At 45.7% G+C, this 18,349-nt stretch overlaps 1 protein-coding gene across 2 annotated transcripts in view; it reads right to left on the bottom strand.

The window, feature by feature from the left end:
• Positions 1–226: 226 nt before the first annotated feature.
• SLC3A2 (solute carrier family 3 member 2) overlaps positions 227–18,349 on the bottom strand; it is a 40,996-nt gene continuing 22,873 nt past the window's right edge. Inside the window, exons 1-10 of one of the 2 annotated variants that reach the window (XM_005226891.2) lie at positions 6,567–6,606; positions 5,855–6,292; positions 5,296–5,469; positions 4,599–4,693; positions 2,955–3,023; positions 2,810–2,868; positions 2,453–2,633; positions 2,200–2,343; positions 856–939; positions 227–729 (exon numbers count right to left, since the gene is read on the bottom strand). In XM_005226891.2, coding sequence (XP_005226948.2) covers positions 367–729; positions 856–939; positions 2,200–2,343; positions 2,453–2,633; positions 2,810–2,868; positions 2,955–3,023; positions 4,599–4,693; positions 5,296–5,469; positions 5,855–6,287 — 1,602 coding nt within the window. In that variant the 5' untranslated portion in view covers positions 6,288–6,292; positions 6,567–6,606 and the 3' untranslated portion in view covers positions 227–366. 2 annotated transcript variants of the gene reach the window in all.

The following is an 18,349-nucleotide window of genomic DNA, read 5'->3' as shown; positions in this document are numbered from 1 at the left end:
AAAAAAGAAAGAGTCAGCAAGAGCCAAGACCTCCAGGAGAGGTCTTGAACCTTGTCCAGGCTCGGGGAGGAGGTAGGGTGCTAGTCCGGCCTGACACCTCCTGGCTGCTCTGACTTCGGCAGGCGCCTTCCGCTCTGGTCCTGATCACTGTGAGGGGGTCCAGCGGGGGAAAGGGGAAGGAGAGAGAAATTCCTGCATTGACAGCAGGTGGAAAGAAGACATGGCCTCACCAGGCAGGAGTGACTTTTATTTGAAACCAGAAAACACCCTATTTGGGGGTTCCTCTGTAACAGTTTAAAAAAAAAGAAGAGAGAGAAATCAGAACCCAAAGGGCCAGGGGATGGGGGGAAGGGTAGTGGGCCCAGGTCAGGCCACGTAGGGGAAGCGGAGCAGCAGCCCCTCATGAGGTTGTAGGTTCAGGTGCTCCAGCTCAAGGGAGGTGCCCTCCTCACGGCCTGGCTGGGTGCTGAGCAGCAGATCCACCCTGGCTGGCAAGCTGGTGCCGGTGGGCAGGCTGGAGGCCCGCAGCCTGGCCAGTTGGCCCACATCCCCGAAGTTGAGCACTACGAGGAAACGCTCGTTCTGATCCCACTGGCGGATGTAGGAGAAGAGGTCGGGCCCCGAAGAGAGATCGTAGAAGTCTCCATGCAGCAGGGAGCGTTCCTTACCCCGCTGATCACTCAGCCAGCGGAACAGGGAGAGGAGGGAGTTACGGTCCTCACTCTGGCCCTGCAAACGGTGATAAAGTGATAAAGATACTTCAGACAGGGACGAAGGGCTCCCCGGGGCACAAAGTCCTACCAGCCACCAGCCCCCACCCCTTGACAACAGGCCCTGCCGGTGGAAAACACTCACCTTCACAGTCATGCTGATGTTTATAGATGCTGAGGTGTTGGGAAAGCTGGATTCATCCCACAGCATGACCGGGGCCTTCACAGGCTGAAAACCAGGCAAAAGAGGACTGAAAAAAACCTAACTGCTCTCCAACTCCTCCCCTCATTTCCAGATTTATAACCTCCTCTACCTCAGGGCCTCGCACACTGTCCGCTCAGCCTGGAGGGCGCTTCTTCCAGATAGCCATAGGCCAGTCCCTCACTGTGCTCTGATCCCTGCTCAGGGACCTCCCTCAGGTTTTCTGAGGCCACTTGATATAAAATCGACTGTATCCCCTGCTCTCAAAGCCCCCGACCCTGCTTTCTTTTGCAAAGCACATGTCAGCACCGGGCATCCTTATTACATGTGCTCACCATCTAATTTCACCACCTCCAGCTCTTTTGTGTACTGCTGTATCCTCTGTGCAAAGCACACAGGAACTACTCTGTCAGTTTTGTGGAATAAGTGAAAAATGGGTTTTACAAATGGGGTTCCCAGGTGGCACTAGTGGTAAAGAACCTGCCTGACAATGCAGGAGACATAAGAGATGCAGGTTCAATTCCTGGGTCGGGAAGATCCCCTGGAGGAGGGCACGGCAACCCACTCCAGTATTCTTGCCTGGAGAATCGCTATGGACAGAGGAGGCTGGCGGGCTACAGTACACAGGGTTGTAGAGTCAGACACGACTGAAGCAACTTAGCACACTCATACACGGGTTTTATAAATATCAGCTCAATGTCAACCTCCAACCTTGTGGCTAAAGCCAAGTGGGCGCCTTCATGGTCTTACCCCACCTCGGCTCTCGAGGTGTGTGTATCTGGTCCCCTACAAAGCTCTGAGTTCCTGGACAGCACAGGGCCTAACCAAGAGTAGCCAGTGTCCAGTGAATGAACAAATTACTAAGTAACAGCTACTGTATTGAACTCCTACCAGGGAGCAGGCACTGCATTTTAAATATGCCTTGTTTCAGTCATAACTACTCTCTGCATGTGTTAGTCGCTCAGTCGTGTCCAACTCTTTGTGACCCCATGGACTATAGCCCACCAGGCTCCTCTGTCCATGAGATTCTCCAGTCAAGAATCTTGGAGTGGGTTGCCATTTCCTTCTCCATACTACTCTATAAGGAATGCAATTATGGCAGAAAAAATGATTAAGAGTTAGAGAGAGAAAATAACTTGCCAAGGCCACACAGTGACTGACCAGGGGGCTGACTAGCAAACAAGCTTTCCTTCCCAAGGCTCATGGTCTGTCCGCCACCAGCCACAGAACCACTGTGATGGGTGAACACAACCTCTCCCACTGTGCTGGGCAGGCAGCAAGCATTACCTGTCCAGGAAGGCCAGCTCCCTCCAGGCCAATCTCGTCTCCATAGCTGAACACTGGGGTCCCCGGCAGGGTGAAGAACAGCAGCTGGTAGAGTCGGAGGAGTTGGGGCGAAACAAAGGAAGTCAGGAGTCCCGCCTGAGACACCTGCAGGAATGGACACACTCGTGAGCCCCAGAGCCCACTTCTGCCTCCACCTCCCAATACTCTCTTCCAAAAGGCCTCCTGCCCCCTCTCCCACCACTGTGGTACTCACACTCCAGCTGCACCAGTTGCTGCCAAAGGCGTCCAGATACTGGGTGACCAGGAAATTTGTATGATTCCCAGTTAAGCTGGAGTGTGACAGGTAAGAGCTAGTCAACAACAGGTCCCTGGTGGGTTCGAGTAGCCTCAGGATCTGCTGAAGGTCGGAGGAGTCTGTGCCTGCAATCAAGAGCCTACACACAGCAGAGGGAGTTGAGGTTAGTACTGGACAAGAAAGGAGAATGGAGGCGAAGAAGTTTCTCTAGGCTAGGAACTCCGCCCTTTCCTGGGGCTCATACTCCACTCGGGGGGGGGGGGGGTGGTTTCCCAGAGTGGAGCTGAATTGGGGAAGCTGGGGTCTGGCACCCACCGATCCTCACTGACGCTCTTAGTGATGTTCTGCCACTCAGCTAAGAATGAAGACGGATTCTAAAAGGAAAAGAGCAGAGTCGTGAGGAAGGGAAGGCTATCGGGCCCTGGCAAGGCTTCTGTTCTCACATAGAAAGGGTACTCACTGTCAGATTCTGCACATCCCGGACCTGAAACCCGTCCACACCGGTCTGCAGCCAAAACCTCAGAGCTTCCTATGGGGAGAAAGGCAGAAGTACAGAGGAAAGCCATCACTGCTGATGCAAAGGCTCAGAAGATTCCAGCCCACACTAAATCTTCCTACCCTATACTTCCCTGTGACCTCAGGAGAGGCACTTGCCTTGAACAGTCTCACTTTCTTGCCTCTACTATAAACCTTTAGCCTTCAGTTCCCCTTCCATTCCAACCCATCACTAATCCTTAGTGATATAGTGCTCTTCTCTACTCCTCCCCATGGTAAATCACAAAGCTTTAACACCTACAGAAAAGGCCTATACACTAAATGTTAACTTCCTTCAACACTTAGCATATGTAAAATGTTGATATACTCATTTTACAGATAAGGAAACAATGTCAGAGAAGCAAGGAGGCATGCCCAAGGCCACAATCAGAGAGCAACAGTGAAGGGACCTAAAATGTTAACCAAGATCCCAAGATGAGTATACTTACTCCTCTCCCAGTTTCTTGGAGCCTGGGGAGGGTCTAAGTAAAAGAGCCATTCAGAGCAAGACTCAGGATAAAAGCCTGAAATTCAAAGCACAGCCCCAGGGCAGTTTACCCAAAGATTTGAAAAGAGAAGCCAGCTCTGCAGAATAGGCCCAGGCTTGAAGCCCTGGCATTCCTGTGGCACGTGACACAGACCCCCACTCCCCCTGCCCTCTCTTCTGGGTTCTCTCTCTGCTCCCTGTCTTCTCTCTTCTGGTCTCCATCTTCATCTGAGGCTACCACACTTTGCGCCTTAACATCTAAAAATGTTCTCTTCTCAGTAACTTTTAAAGGGTCTTCTAGCAAGTGGCAAGGAATGAACCAAATGACCCCAAAGGTCAATTGAAATGCTGGGAGTACAGAATTCTACCTCAGAATCCTGGCTGCCAGCAGAGGGTCAGAGTCTGCCTCCAGTTTTGTTCTACCCCTTCTGAACTGGTCAGTGCCCTAGAACCCAGGCATTAGGAGCTGGGATGACTTTCAAAACCCCACTCCCAGTCTTCAGGGTACGGAGTTTGAGCCTTCAGAGAAGGCAGATTTGAGATTTAAGATTAGTTGGGACCTTCAATCCCAGGGCATATTAAAGCCCCTCTGAACCTTAGCTTCCTCACTTACCGACTTGGGATATGAGTAGGAACCTTGTTTGGTTATAGAGGATTAAAGAAGGTATATAAAAATACTCGGCATATTCCCGGACACATAGGAAGACCCCAGTGCTTACAATTTCAGACTGGGCTGCCTTCCAAAACACATCAAATAAGAAATGGGAAACCAGACAGGACAGGATTCCCACAGAGAAAGGGCTTCCTCTGCCAAAAGGAAGAAAATTCACATCTAAAAAATTCCATCCTGGCACTGTCACCCTCAGAGTCAGGGAAACAAGTGGTCTTTCAGAAAAGGAACAAACAAAAATAGGGATGTACTACTTGCCTATCCTTCTGCCTGTGGGAAGAGTGTGCCTGCTGGGCTACAAGGAGCCAGGGGCCCCTCAGGTGGTGCCAGGCTACGTTTATAGAACTCACTATGAAAGGGCCAAACAGCCCCAGCATCCGGCTCCCACCTGCCGTCAGCACCAACACACTCACCTTCATTTTGATGGCCACAGTGTCAATCTGAATGGATTGAAACCAAGGGTTCTGGCCCTTGTAGTTGGGAGTGAGGTCCAGGATGACCCGGATGCCTAGAACAAAAGAGGAAGAGGTGGTTGATAGAAAGACTTTGGGAGAAGGGAAAAGGAAGAAATCAACAAATACAAGTCGGTAGACTACTCCCTATGTACTGGTACAAAAGCTTAGATTTGAACCCTGGTGTAACTCATTTCATTGAAACAAAGATATGAGCAAATATGGGGGGGGAGGCGGGGTGGGGGGGGTCAGTGTTGGGAGGGAGTAGTGTAACACAGAAGGCTGAGCTATGAAGCCCTGGCCCCCTCATTCCCAAAGTGAACTTTTTTCAAAGTAAGACAAGATTTTACTTTAATTTTTTTTCTCCAAAGGATCTACTCTTAAGTTTTAAAACCACTGATTTAGCAAAAGCCTACATTTTGCAAATAAGAGCACTGAAGCCCAGAAGCTAAATAACTGTATATCCAAGTATACAAAGTCCCTGAACCACCTGACAAATCCACTTTAAGTTGAAGCCTAACAAACCCACCCTGGACCTGCCCTAGGAAAACTGTAAGCCAGTCAGCAGTAAACCAGACAAAAATCCTCTCCGGACTTTCCCCTGGCCAGAAGCCCAAGTCCTCTCTAGCTACTGCTTTGCCAGTTCTAGGACACCCACTCTTCTTCTTGGCCGAGTGCAGGAGACTCTCAAAATCTTCCTTGGAGCCAAAAATGGGGTCGATTTGTTCCAAGTTGGTCTCTGTGAGGTCATCCTCCTGGTTCTTATGAATTGGGCCCAACACAAAACCCTTCACCTTCAGGGTGCTTAAGTAATCCATCCGCTCCTTTAGGTCTGAAATGGAGAAGCAAAGTTACAGTGAGGCCTCGCCGAGGCCCCTGATCGCCCCTATAAGGCTGGATCACCAGACTGAGACGCTGATGTAAGGCGGCTAGCAAGTTGCTTCAGAAACACGCTGCGACAGGCTACGGGCGCCGGGAAGGGGAGGGGAGCATGCTGAGTCAGCCACCCTCAGGAAAGAGCAAGTGGGGGACAGCTCCCTTCAAAGAAAGCAAGGAGGGGCTACGTCTCGGGGAGCGGTCGCCAGTACCGAGTAGGGTAGAGAACCGTCTGAGTCAATCTGGGAACAGAGCTCGAAGTTGGCGACCATTTAAACCAAGGGCCCATGGGGTGGGAGGTGAGGACGCGCGGGGAGGGAGATGGGGGCGCCCGGACTCACCCGCTAGGTTGCCTGCCTCTTGGCCCAGGAAGGCCCGAAGGTCTCCAATGCGGTAGAGGGCACCCTTGTGCCACCATCTCTGCTCTGGCAGCTCGCGGCAGCGTGGCGCCTGCACGATGATGACCACGGCGCCGGCCAGCATGCCCAGCCAGCCGAGCCAGAAGAGCAGCAGCAGCGCCCAGCGGGTGCGTACCCAGGCGGGGCTGCCCGCCACCTTCAGCAGTTCCTCTTTAGACAGGCCCGTGAACTTGGCCTCGGCCGCTGCGTCCGCCTCGTCGTCGGCCACCTTGATCTTAACCAGACCATTCTTCTCGGTGCCGCCCGCCACGACCACGGCCATCGCCGCCCCAGACGCCGCGTTCATCGGCTGCTTCTCGGGTTCCAGCTCGTTCAGTTCCACTTCCTTCATGTCCACCTCGGTGTCCTGGCTCATGGTGCCTGCGGAAACGGAGACAAGACGCAGTCTGCGGTCAGCTGTTGGCTGGACACCTGCCCGGATCTTCTGGCCCCAGAACAGACTCCCAGTCTTCCGTGACTCCGCTTAGGTTCCCCGACCCAGTCTGCGGCGCGGCGGGCGCGGCCTCGGGGCCTGAGTAGGGGAGCCCCGCCCCGGCCCGCCCCTGCTTGTCCCTTAAAGTGGAATCTCCTGGGTTGCTCTTTCAGGGACTGAAAGGGTGGGCGGCGGCCGAGGGAGTAACGTTGGGAACTCAACTCCGATGGCTGCGTGGTTCAATCCCCCTGGCCCATTTCCTCATCTAGAACCGTCTAGTCCTAACGTTCGGACATTCAGAAAGCTGAGCACGGAGCCACCTTTAGGCGGGCGGAGTCTGCCACCTGTCCCGCCCCCGGCCCCCGCGCTGGTCCTTCCCGCCTCCGCCTAAGTGGGCTAAAGCGGATATGCACAACTGCGGGGGTTCCGAGGCTCTTCTTCGCCCACTCGGAAGGTTTGTGACTTCCCGGGACACCATCTTCCATTTGCCCACGCCACGCGAACTCAGAGTCAACGAAACCCAACTCAGCCCTTTCCCCCACCAGGCCTTGTCTTCTCAGGCCTCTGGGACTTGGCACTGGACCCCTGCTTTCCCGCAGGGCTTACTCCCACTCTTTCAAGATATCTTGAGTGTAGTTCAATTCATCATGCAGCAACTATTTACTGAGTGCCCATGTAATAGTGTGCTTCATTAACTTTAGTGAATTAACCCTAATCTAGTCTTCTTCATGATATTTTATGATGAATCTGTTTGGACAGGAGAATTGCTGACATTTCCCATTTTACCCTACCCCGCCCCCACTTTCTGGCGCCAGGATGTCGGGCAGCTAGGAATCTGACATCCAGAAGAGACTGATAGATAATCTCGGGACTGACAGCATGCTGGGGCTGGGCCTCTGTTGGAGGCATCCATCTTCTCAGTACAGATCAGAAGGTGCCCCAGCCAGACTGTTCCCCACTTTGCAGGGCCTCCTGCAGATTAGTCCAGTGTCCCCCTCCAGGTGCCAGACTTCCCTTACCTCCCTGTCCCTTCACAGTGGTAGGCCTTGGAGGCAGCTGGTACTGCCGAGGCCTTGTTGGCATATGGCCAAGGCACCTCGGACTTGCGTGTTGTTGTTCAGTTGCTCAGTTATCTGACTCTTTAAGACCCCATGGACTGCAGCATGCCAGGCTCCCCTTCCTTCACTACCTTTAGCTCAAACTCATGTCCACTGAGTTAGTGATGCCACCCAACCATCTCATCCTCTGTCGCCCCTTCTCCTCCTGCCTTCAATCTTTCCCAGCATCAGAGTTTTCCAGTGAGTCGGCTCTTCGCATCAGGTGGCCCAAGTATTCCAAAGACCTTGAAGACCACCCAACTTCTCCCCACAGAGGACCCTGAATTGAGAGTAAGAGAAGGTTCATCCAGACATCAACACCACAAGGTGCCAGCACTCTCAGGAACTTCTTGTTCCGAAGCAGAACCAGCTGGGTTATTTTCAGAGAGGACCTGAAGGAAGTTAAGTTCTTTCTCCCTCTCCCACCTGGGCTGGAAGCCAAGACAGCTGTGTATTTGGAAGAAAACAGAAACCAAGATCTGAAGAAATAGAAGAGGTACCAAAGGAGAGCCGAGGCCATGAAAAAGCTCACCCTCTGCCCTTCCCCTTCATTCCTCTCCCCTCTTCATACCAGACTCATCCCCACCCCCCACCCCAAGCAAGCAGGTAGAGGCTGTTCAGACCTGTGCTGCATGATGATAGCAAGTCCAAGGTGCCCTAGCCATATGCCAAATAAGTGCCAACCAGACTGAACAGACTATCACCAGCATGAAAGCTCAAAGTTAAGAACTGTGGGGTCATACACTCTGAGATGTTTCAACGTAACACTCCCATACATACACACAGTATCTGACTCACAGTCCCCCACAGCTCCAGAAAGATGAAACCAATCCCCGCCTGCATTTGGTAAAGAAGCTAACAACTTGCCTCCCCAAGTTTATCACCCACCACACCCGTCACAGGGACCACCCTCCAGCAACATCAGCCTTCAAACACCTGTTAGTCCTGCCACATAAGCAGCTGTCAGGCCTCTGCATCTTTGTGCACGTCATCCCCTATGTGTTTTGACGTTCCTTTTCTGCCTCATAACCTCCAGTTCATTCCAGACCTAGCTCAAATGACAGCTTCTCTCAAACCCCTGGAAAGAATTACTTTCCATCCACTGTGCACGTATCTCTTCCTGGGCTGGAAGAAATCACATCCTGTTTATTACTTTTCCTTGTCTGAGTGTCGGCACTTCAAGACAAGTGGCAGAGCCTTGTGCTACTTGATGAACCTGCCTGCTCAGACGTAGGCACTTTATACTGAAGTGAAGTGAAGTCGCTCAGTCTTGTCCGACTCTTTGCAACCCCAAAGCCCACCACGGTCCTCTGTCCATGGGATTTTCTAGGCAAGAGTACTGGAGTGGGTTGCCATTTCCTTCTCCAGAGGATCTTCCCGACCCAGGGATCGAACCCAGGTCTCCCACATTGTAAGCAAGACACTTTACAGTCTGAGCCACCAGGGAAGTCCTAGGCACTTTATAAGTGTGCGGTAAATAAGTGGATGAACTATTATCATTAAAACCTGGTATTTCCCTTCTTAGAAGCAACTCAACAAAAGCAGCATGTATTTGAAAAGAAATGTGCACCTCAGTGTTCACAGCAGCATTTACAATTGTAAAAATATGGAAGGTGTCCTTCAACAGACCAATGGATAAAAGATGATATAGTGTATGTGTATGGAGTACTACTTGGCCAGAAGAGAGAAGGGACTTTTGCCATTTGCAGCAACACAGATGGACTTTGAGGGCATTATGCTAAGTGAAGTAAGTCAGACAGAGAAAGACAAATGCTGGATGATATCACTTATATGTGGAGTCTAGAAAATACAACAAACTAGTAGACATAACAAAAAAGCAGCAGACTTGAATATAGAAAACAAACGAGTGGTTACCAGTGTGTGTGGGGGGCACTCTATAGGGTGAGAGACCAGGAGGTACAAACTACTGGATATAACACAGGCTCAAGGATGTGTATACCGTGGGGAACAGAGCCAATACTTGGTAATAACTGTAAATGGAAAGTAACATTTAAAATTGTGTTTAAATTTTCTTAATTAAAAAAAGGCAGGAAAAAAAGTAGTATGTGAAGACAAAGGGATAAAGTGAAAAGGAATTTAAACAACACTGTGTGGTATCAAGAGGAAGCTGTTTATGCAGGAAAACAAACCAAGACTTGTAACTGTTCAACCAAATAAAACCAAGTAATAAATCTAGTTGAAGGGGAGGACAAAAAAAGCAACAGAGCAACACAGCAGAGAAAGAGAGCTGAAGGTGCTAGAGATCCTCCAATCCTAGTGTATGTTGCTAAATGCAGAACTTAATATTTACTGTAGAATTCAAAGTATATAATTTGTTCAAGAATTTAGCCTTCAAGAGAAGCAAGGAAAAAAGTAGTTCAAGAGTCCAGAGCCAAATTAAAAAAGAAAAAAAGAAAGAAATGAAGACAGTTTGAGAGACCTTGGGGACAATATCAAACATACTAACACTTTATAGTGGTCCAGAATGAAAAAAGAGAGAAAGGGGCAGAGAACATTTATGAGGACATAATAGCTGAAAACTTCCCTAACCTGGGAAATGAAATAGACATCCAGGTACAGGAATCACAGAGAGTCCCAAACAGGATTAACCCAAAGAGGACCATACCAATGCACACTGTCATTAAAATGGCAAAAGTTAAAGAGCGAATAATAAATGCATCAAGAGGAAAGCAACAAGTTAAAAAAAAAAAAAAAGAGCCCAGAGCCAATAAGGACAGATTAATGAGGTCATTAATATCTTCAGGACTTTACACTCATTCAAGCAAATGGTGGGGGCGGCAGGGTGGGTGGTCGGGTTGGGTAGTTGGGGCCCTGAAGTTCAGAGGGCCAAGTCCACAGAGAAAGTTCCTTTCTAATCCCCTGTTGCAAAAATTCATGTCCCATGTTTCCCAACAGGTGAGGATTACTTGATCTTAACCAAAGACGGAAGTTTTCCCCTCTCAGTTCAGTTCAGTCACTCAGTCGAGTCCGACTCTTTGCGACCCCATGAATTGCAGCACGCCAGGCCTCCCTGTCCATCACCAACTCCTGGAGTTCACTCAGGCTCACGTCCATCGAGTCAGTGACTGACGTCCATCAAGTCAGTGATGCCATCCAGCCACCTCATCTTCTGTCGTCCTCTTCTCCTCCTGTCCCCAATCCCTCCCAGCATCAGAGTCTTTTCCAATGAGTCAACTCTTCGCATGAGGTGGCCAAAGTACTGGAGTTTCAGCTTTAGCATCATTCCTTCCAAAGAACACCTGGGACTGAACTCCTTCAGAATGGACTGGTTGGATCTCCTTGCAGTCCAAGGGACTCTCAAGAGTCTTCTTCACAGCACAGTTCAAAAGCATCAATTCTTCGGCGCTCAGCTTTCTTCACAGTCCAACTCTCACATCCATACATGACTATTGGAAAAACCATAGCCTTGACTAGACGGACCTTTGTTGGCAAAGTAATGTCTCTGCTTTTCAATATGCTATCTAGGTTGGTCATAACTTTCCTTCCAAGGAGTAAGTGTCTTTTAATTTCATGGCTTCAGTCACCATCTGCAGTGATTTTGGAGCCCCCAAAAATAAAGTCTGACACTGTTTCCACTGTTTCCCCATCTATTTCCCATGAAGTGATGGGACCAGATGCCATGATCTTAGTTTTCTGAATGTTGAGCTTTAAGCCAACTTTTTCACTCTCCTCTTTCACTTTCATCAAGAGGCTTTTTAGTTCCTCTTCACCTTCTGCCATAAGGGTGGTGTCATCTGCATATCTGAGGTTATTGATATTTCTCCCAGCGATCTTGATGCCAGCTTGTGCTTCTTCCAGCCCAGCGTTTTTCATGATGTACTCTGCATATAAGTTAAATAAGCAGGGTGAAAATATACAGCCTTGACATACTCCTTTTCCTAATTGGAACCAGTCTGTTGTTCCATGTCCAGTTCTAAGTGTTGCTTCCTGACCTACATATAGGTTTCTCAAGAGGCAGGTCAGGTGGTCTGGTATTCCCATCTCTTGAAGAATTTTCCACAGTTTATTGTGATCCACACAGTCAAAGGCTTTGGCATAGTCAATAAAGCAGAAATAGATGTTTTTCTGGAACTCTCTTGCTTTTTCGATGATCCAGCCAGCAGATGTTGGCAATTTGATCTCTTCCAGTGTGTTTAAAAAAAAAAAAAAGATTTCCAAAAACAGAGCAAAGATGGGAAGATAGTTAGAAACTCAGGAAACTGTCCAACAGACTCTGCAACACTGCCAAAGCTGAAGGTATAATTTCAAAGACCCAGAAAAAAACCATCCAGGCTCTGCCTCTAAACTACCCATCAGCCTTGAGGAGTTTAGCCATTCGAAAACTGGATGATGGCTAATGTCAAGGAACTGAGCACTTGGAGTCAAAGTGCCACCGAGATGAAAGCAGAGAAGGAATGTGAGCCCTACCAAAGGGACCCACTTGGCAGCTGTTATTAGAAGAAGCAGTGTTGGAATATTATTTGTTATTACAAATCCTGCAGGAGGGACACTGGCTGGTGAAAAGAACTGTCAGAGTTGTCTTACTAAAGGGTGAGAAATGTGAGTGGGGATAAAAGCCAGAAAGAGTAAAGGAAAAACCAAAGCCTTCTCGTTGCAGAAGAGAAATGAATGCACCATCTGCAAAATATCTCATAATCAAACAAACTGAACAACACTGAAGCAAGTCATTCTCTCTAATGCAACCAAATACTAAAAGAGAAACACCAGAGATACAGCAGATCAATTTATGGACGAGATAGAGTAGTTATTACTCTTGGATAGATGACATCAGATAGTCAACTGATCAGAGACAGAACACTGATCTCATCAAAAGGCTAATTGGTAATAAGAGATTAAATGATTCCTTACATGAACACTGAAGTACTCCAACATCAGCTCCTTCTGCAGTCCTGGTCCCACAATACTGGTGGTATTGTCAGTTTCCCATCTCCTGTGCGCTTCAAAACTGTCTGTCATCACATTCTTTGAAAGGAAGTCACCAAGTGCAGCCACAGGCAAAGGGCATCAAGTTACACTCTGCCTCCCAGGAGGCGTACCTTCATCAATTATTTGGGATTTTTCTGTACAGAAGACTTCTCTCTTCCCTCTCATATATTTATTTATCTATTCATTTATTTATATCAGTATGGATTCTTGGATACTTATTTTATAGTTTGGGTTAGAATCCAACACTGTACTGCTTTCTTGCTCCAATTACTCCAGCTTTTGCCACTGTGAGCTCTCACTTTGGCCACTGCGTCCTTTTAATACATACCCCTTCCCCTTCTTCTTCTTTTCTTTTTTTTTTCAGCATTTTACTTTCTGGCACTATATGACACTTCAGGTTCATCTTGTATATCCTCTAGGGCCCCAGCCCTAGAAACAGCATTTCTCCAAGGAGCCACAGTCCCCTTTATTGGAGAATAGTATTAGAAGTCAAGATATGGGCACTCAGGCATCCTTTGAGGAACGAAAGTTATCCATCAAAAATATGTCTTGGGAATTCCCTGGCAGTTCAGTGGTTAGGACTCCTTGCTTTCACTGCTGAGGGAGTGAGTTCAATCCCTGGTTAGAAACTAAGATCCCACAAGCCACATGGCATGGCCAAATAAATAATTAAATAATTTATATATATATATGTTTTTTTCTTGTATACTCCACTTTTTTGGGGGTGGTTGGTGTCCAATTTTTAAAATCTGTCCTTACTTCAAGGCCTGAAAGATATTCATCTATACTTTCTACAGACAAAAAGGCTTTATTTTTGACATTTCAATCCTCAATCCATCTTTAATTGATGTTTATTTATGGCATAAGGTAGGGAACTAAACTCATATTTTTTCCAGATGGATAACTATAATGTGATGAAAATACATCCATAGTACTACCCTGGTGGTACAGTGGATAGGAATCCACCTGCCAATGCAGGGGACATGGGTTTGATCCCTGGTCCAGAAAGATTCCACATGCCTTGGGGCAACTGACCCTGTGTGCCACAACTACTAAGCCAGTGAGCAGCTATTGAGCCTGCTCACAGCAACTAGAAAAAGCCCAAGCAAAGCAATGAAGACCTAGTGCAGCCAAAAATACATACATACATATATATATTTGGTCTCCGTCCCTAGTTACTGACACAGAGCTCCTAACTCCCTTCGAATCTCCTGGGTGATAGGAATGCCTTTTGTTCTAATGAGGCCACTCTTGGGCTCCTAGATAGCTTCAGGATCAGGGCTGGTTACCAGAAAGGCATGACTGGAGTGATGAAACTTTCAGTCCCACTCCCCAACCTCTAGGAAGGGGAGAGGGGTTAGAGACTGGATTAATCATCAATGGCAATGATTTAATCAACCGTACCTACATAACAATATCTAATGATCATACCTACAGTTTCCGAGTTGGTGAACACATCAAGGTGCTGGCAGCGTGGCACCCACACCCCCACTCCTTGCACCTCGCCTTCTTCCCAAGTTGTAGCCTTCATAATAAACTGGCAATAGAAGTTAAATGACTCAGTCCCTCAAGGAACCCATTTACTCTTAAAACAACTAAATGACCCCCAAAATCTTTGTCAAATATTATGATCCACTAATCTTTAGTTAATTCTGTATTTCTAATTATCCAAAATTAATCTGATCCTGTGATTCCCACAACCCCCTATAGCCTCTCCTCCTCAATCCCCCTGTTCAGTATCACAGTTCAGTGAGTGACACAGCTATTCTTCCAGTTTTCTAGGCCAGAAGCACATGGGCAATTTTCCTAGCTCTTATATCTTCCTATCCTCCCTGTCCAGCTAGATGCTAGTATAAACTCTGTAGCCTGATTAATATAGGTACAATATCTCCACTTAGGAAAAACACACACACAAACTTCTGCTGCACGCTATCATGAAACTCTCTAAACAAACTGGAAATGGTTCCAAGTCTCCATCCAGACTTAAAATGTGCCAGTTCTTGCTCCTGCATTCAGTATTTCAAATGTCTTATAAATGTATTTATACAAATATATTTACATAAGCAATATTAATAAATGTATTAATAAATAAACCAAACTCTCAAGTACTTTTGATTTTCACAGACATTCAACATGGCTAAATGTTACCAGATTTCCAGCAATACAATCCTAAAGATACATAATGAGGCATTCAGTTCAGTTCAGTTATTAATAAATGTATTAATAAATAAACCAAACTCTCAAGTACTTTTGATTTTCACAGACATTCAACATGGCTAAATGTTACCAGATTTCCAGCAATACAATCCTAAAGATACATAATGAGGCATTCAGTTCAGTTCAGTTCAGTTCAGTCGCTCAATCGTGTCCGACTCTGTGACCCCATGAATCGAAGCACGCCAGGCCTCCCTGTCCATCACCAACTCCCGGAGTTCACCCAGACTCACGTCCATCGAGTCAGTGATGCCATCCAGCCATCTCACCCTCTGTTGTCCCCTTCTCCTCCTGCCCCCAATCCCTCCCAGCATCAGAGTCTTTTCCAATGAGTCAACTCTTCCCATGAAGTGGCCAAAGTACTGGAGTTTCAGCTTTAGCATCATTCCTTCCAAAGAAATCCCAGGGTTGATCTCCTTCAGGATGGACTCGTTGGATCTCCTTGCAGTCCAAGGGACTCTCAAGAGTCTTCTCCAACACCACAGTTCAAAAGCATCAATTCTTTGGCGCTCAGCCTTAGAAACCTGAATTTAAACCAGTTCCTTACATTGCAACTAAATTGGTTAATTTCAACAACACTCTGTAAAATAATTTGAATTACAGAGAAATTAAAAACAAACTAAAACACATCACTAAGAAGGGAAACCCTCTTTTCTAATTAAAATAGAAACTGCTGCACTAATGAAATGTTAGCTAGAATGTAAACAGTCTGAGAAAGGAAATAAACTTTTTCCTTGAAGAAACACATACTCCTAGGACAAGAACTAAAGAATTAACAGCTACAGTCACCTGATTACCACAGCCTGATTGTCACAGTTTTTTAACCATTGTTAAGTCCCCAGTGACATGTGCCCAGAGGTGCTGCAATACCAGGCTGTGATACTGAAATACACATTTGGGACTTGTCTGGTGGTCCAGTGGTTAAGACTCCAAGCTTCCACTGCAGGAGGGCAGGAGGCACAGGTTCAATCTTTGATCGGGGAATTAAGATCCCACATGCTGTGTGGACCAAATACATATTTGGTCTTCAGTCCTCTTTCCTGGCACCAGAGCTTCTAAAATCTTTGGAATCTCTAGAATAAAGAGTGGAACTGTCAGCTTCATCCCTCACTCTCCAGACAGGGTAGAGGAGCTGAAGCCTGATTAATCACCAATAGCCAGTAATCATGCCTATATAATGTAAAAGTCGTTCAGTCATGTCCGACTTTTTTGTGACCCCATAGACTGTAGCCTGCCAGCCTACTGTGTCCATGGGATTTCCGAGGCAAGAATACTGAAGTGGGTTGCCATTTCCTTCTCCAAGTTGCCATATACACTAGCAATGAAAACTAAGAGACCTATGATTAAATCTAACAGTGAATAGATGACTTCTTTATGAAGGAAAAGATAATATCCTACAGAAATACTTTCAAACAAAAAATAATGAGACCCTAGTATATGTCAGGCACTTTTCTATGAGCTGGGGTGGTAGCAAGGAAAGAGAGCCTGCTTTCATGAAGTTTAATTTCACTAAGTGAAAGAAAGAAAATTAACGAATAAATACTCAAACACACGTAACATGTCAAATGATTACAAGTGCTGTGAAAAGGCAGAGTACGATGAGAAAGAGATTACCTGATTCAGGGAAGGCATCTCTGATGAGGTGATATTTGAGCAAAGACCCAAAGAGGTAAAGGAACAAGGGAGCTTTCTAAAAGAAAGTTTTCTAGGTGAGGGAATAGCAAGTGTAAAGACCAAAAGGAGAAACATCTCATATTTGTAAACAGAAAGATTTGATGTCATAAAAAAATTAACACTCCCTGATGAAATAAAATCTTAAGGCAGGATAAAAGTTAACATAAAATTTTCCCCAGACGTTTTAGCCATTGCCCTCTCCCCTTTGGTGTGCATTATGCATCTGCATTAACCAGATCCCCTTAGAAGACACAGCAATGCCTACTTGCAAAAACAAACAAAAGCAACTTCCTCCTGGCACCAGGAAGGTAACTCCTTAGAAAATAACATTCCTTTCTCAATTCTGTAAGGGGTCACAATAACTCACAACTCGCCTTGCTGGACTATGTTACTTTGATGTATGACCCTTTGTCTCAAAAATTTCTATAACTCTGCTTTGACCTCTACCAGGGGGACAGTCCTCAAGAGCTTTCAGAAAGATTGTCTCCTGGGTTATAGTCCTCTAGCTGGCTCAAAGAAAAGTTTCCAGTTCTTTCTTAGACTGACTACTGATTAATTTTTTTCATCAACATCCCCAGACAGTCTATCAATCCACTGCAATTCCAATACAAATCTTAATATCCATTCTTGGGAACTTTATGATTCTTTAACACACGTGTAAGAGAAAAAGGCCAAAAACAGTACAGATATTTTTTAAGTAATAAAATTTTGAAGACAAATCCTACCATATATCAAGCATGTTATATTCCTAAGTAATAACAGTAGCATGCTAAAGTAATAATCATAACATGAAATAGCCAAAGGGATGGATAAATGGATCAACAGAACATGAAACTGAAAGAAACTCATGCATATCTGAAACCTTAATATATGCAAAGATAATATTACACACCCTGGAGGAAAGAATAACTATTCACCAAATGGCACTGAAAAAATAAAATTAGGTGACTACTTAAAAGTAAACACAATAATATATTCCAAATGGTTAAAAGACCTAAATATAAAAGCAAATATTTTAAATTTTTAGAAAAAAATGAGAGTATCTTTCTGATTTTCAAGGTAAGGAAGGAGTTCTTAAACAAGACACAAAAGCACAAACCATTACGAAAAGAACTAATAAATTCTATAAGAAAAATCTGTGCATCACAAGAGACCATAACAAACTGAAAAAGACAAGCCACAAAAGGGAGAAGACATAGTATTTGACACTAATAAGACAACAGAGTCTTGTATAAAACATATAAAGTTTCAATGAAAACCAGTAAGGAAAAAGGCAACAATTCAGCAGGAAAAACAATTTACAGACTAGGAACGGTAAGTTCACAAAATTGAATACATAAAAAAATGGCCAGTGAACTCTTGACAGATTACGTATTAATAATCAATAAAATGCAAATTACAATCACAAAAAAATACAATTTTATGTCCATAGACTGGCAAAACATCTGATTGAACCAAGTAATGACAAGGACATGAAATTGCCTAAGTGGTAACATTAACTGGTATAATCACTCTAGGTGTGCAATGTACAAAAGCCTGTAGAATTGAAAATACTCTTAGATATTACCTATCAATGTCACTCCTGGATTCATAACCCAGAGAAACTCTCATAAACGTGCAGAAAGCAACATACAAAGCATTTCACTGCAGTACTGATTATAGTAGTAAAAACTTAGAAACCGTAAAAGGGTTTATCACCAGGGGACAAAATAATTTGTAGAACATGTCTAGAGTATATAAAAAACTGAATTTTAAAGAGCTAGGGCACAAAAAGACAGGCAAAGTGTATCAAAAATATAATGTTAAAGAAAAGGGGGAAATAGTAGATTCACCTTAAAATTTTTCTAAAAACTAAACGATACAAAAGCACCAACAGTCTCATTTTTAATGACATCCTATCCCAAACGAAAGAACCACACCATTCATGGAGGAACTGCGGCATCTGGTGGACATGGGAAATGGAGAGAGTGAGCCTAGAGTTCATCTCCCTGTTTCCAAAATTCCACTTAATAAAAACAACGTCAGGTAGAGGATTTACAAGATGTTAAATGATATGAACAGATAATGATCTTC

Source organism: Bos taurus, chromosome 29 (assembly GCF_002263795.3).
Source record: "Bos taurus isolate L1 Dominette 01449 registration number 42190680 breed Hereford chromosome 29, ARS-UCD2.0, whole genome shotgun sequence".
Taxonomy (NCBI): Eukaryota; Metazoa; Chordata; class Mammalia; order Artiodactyla; family Bovidae; genus Bos; species Bos taurus.
This window is presented reverse-complemented; position numbering and strand designations above follow the sequence as displayed.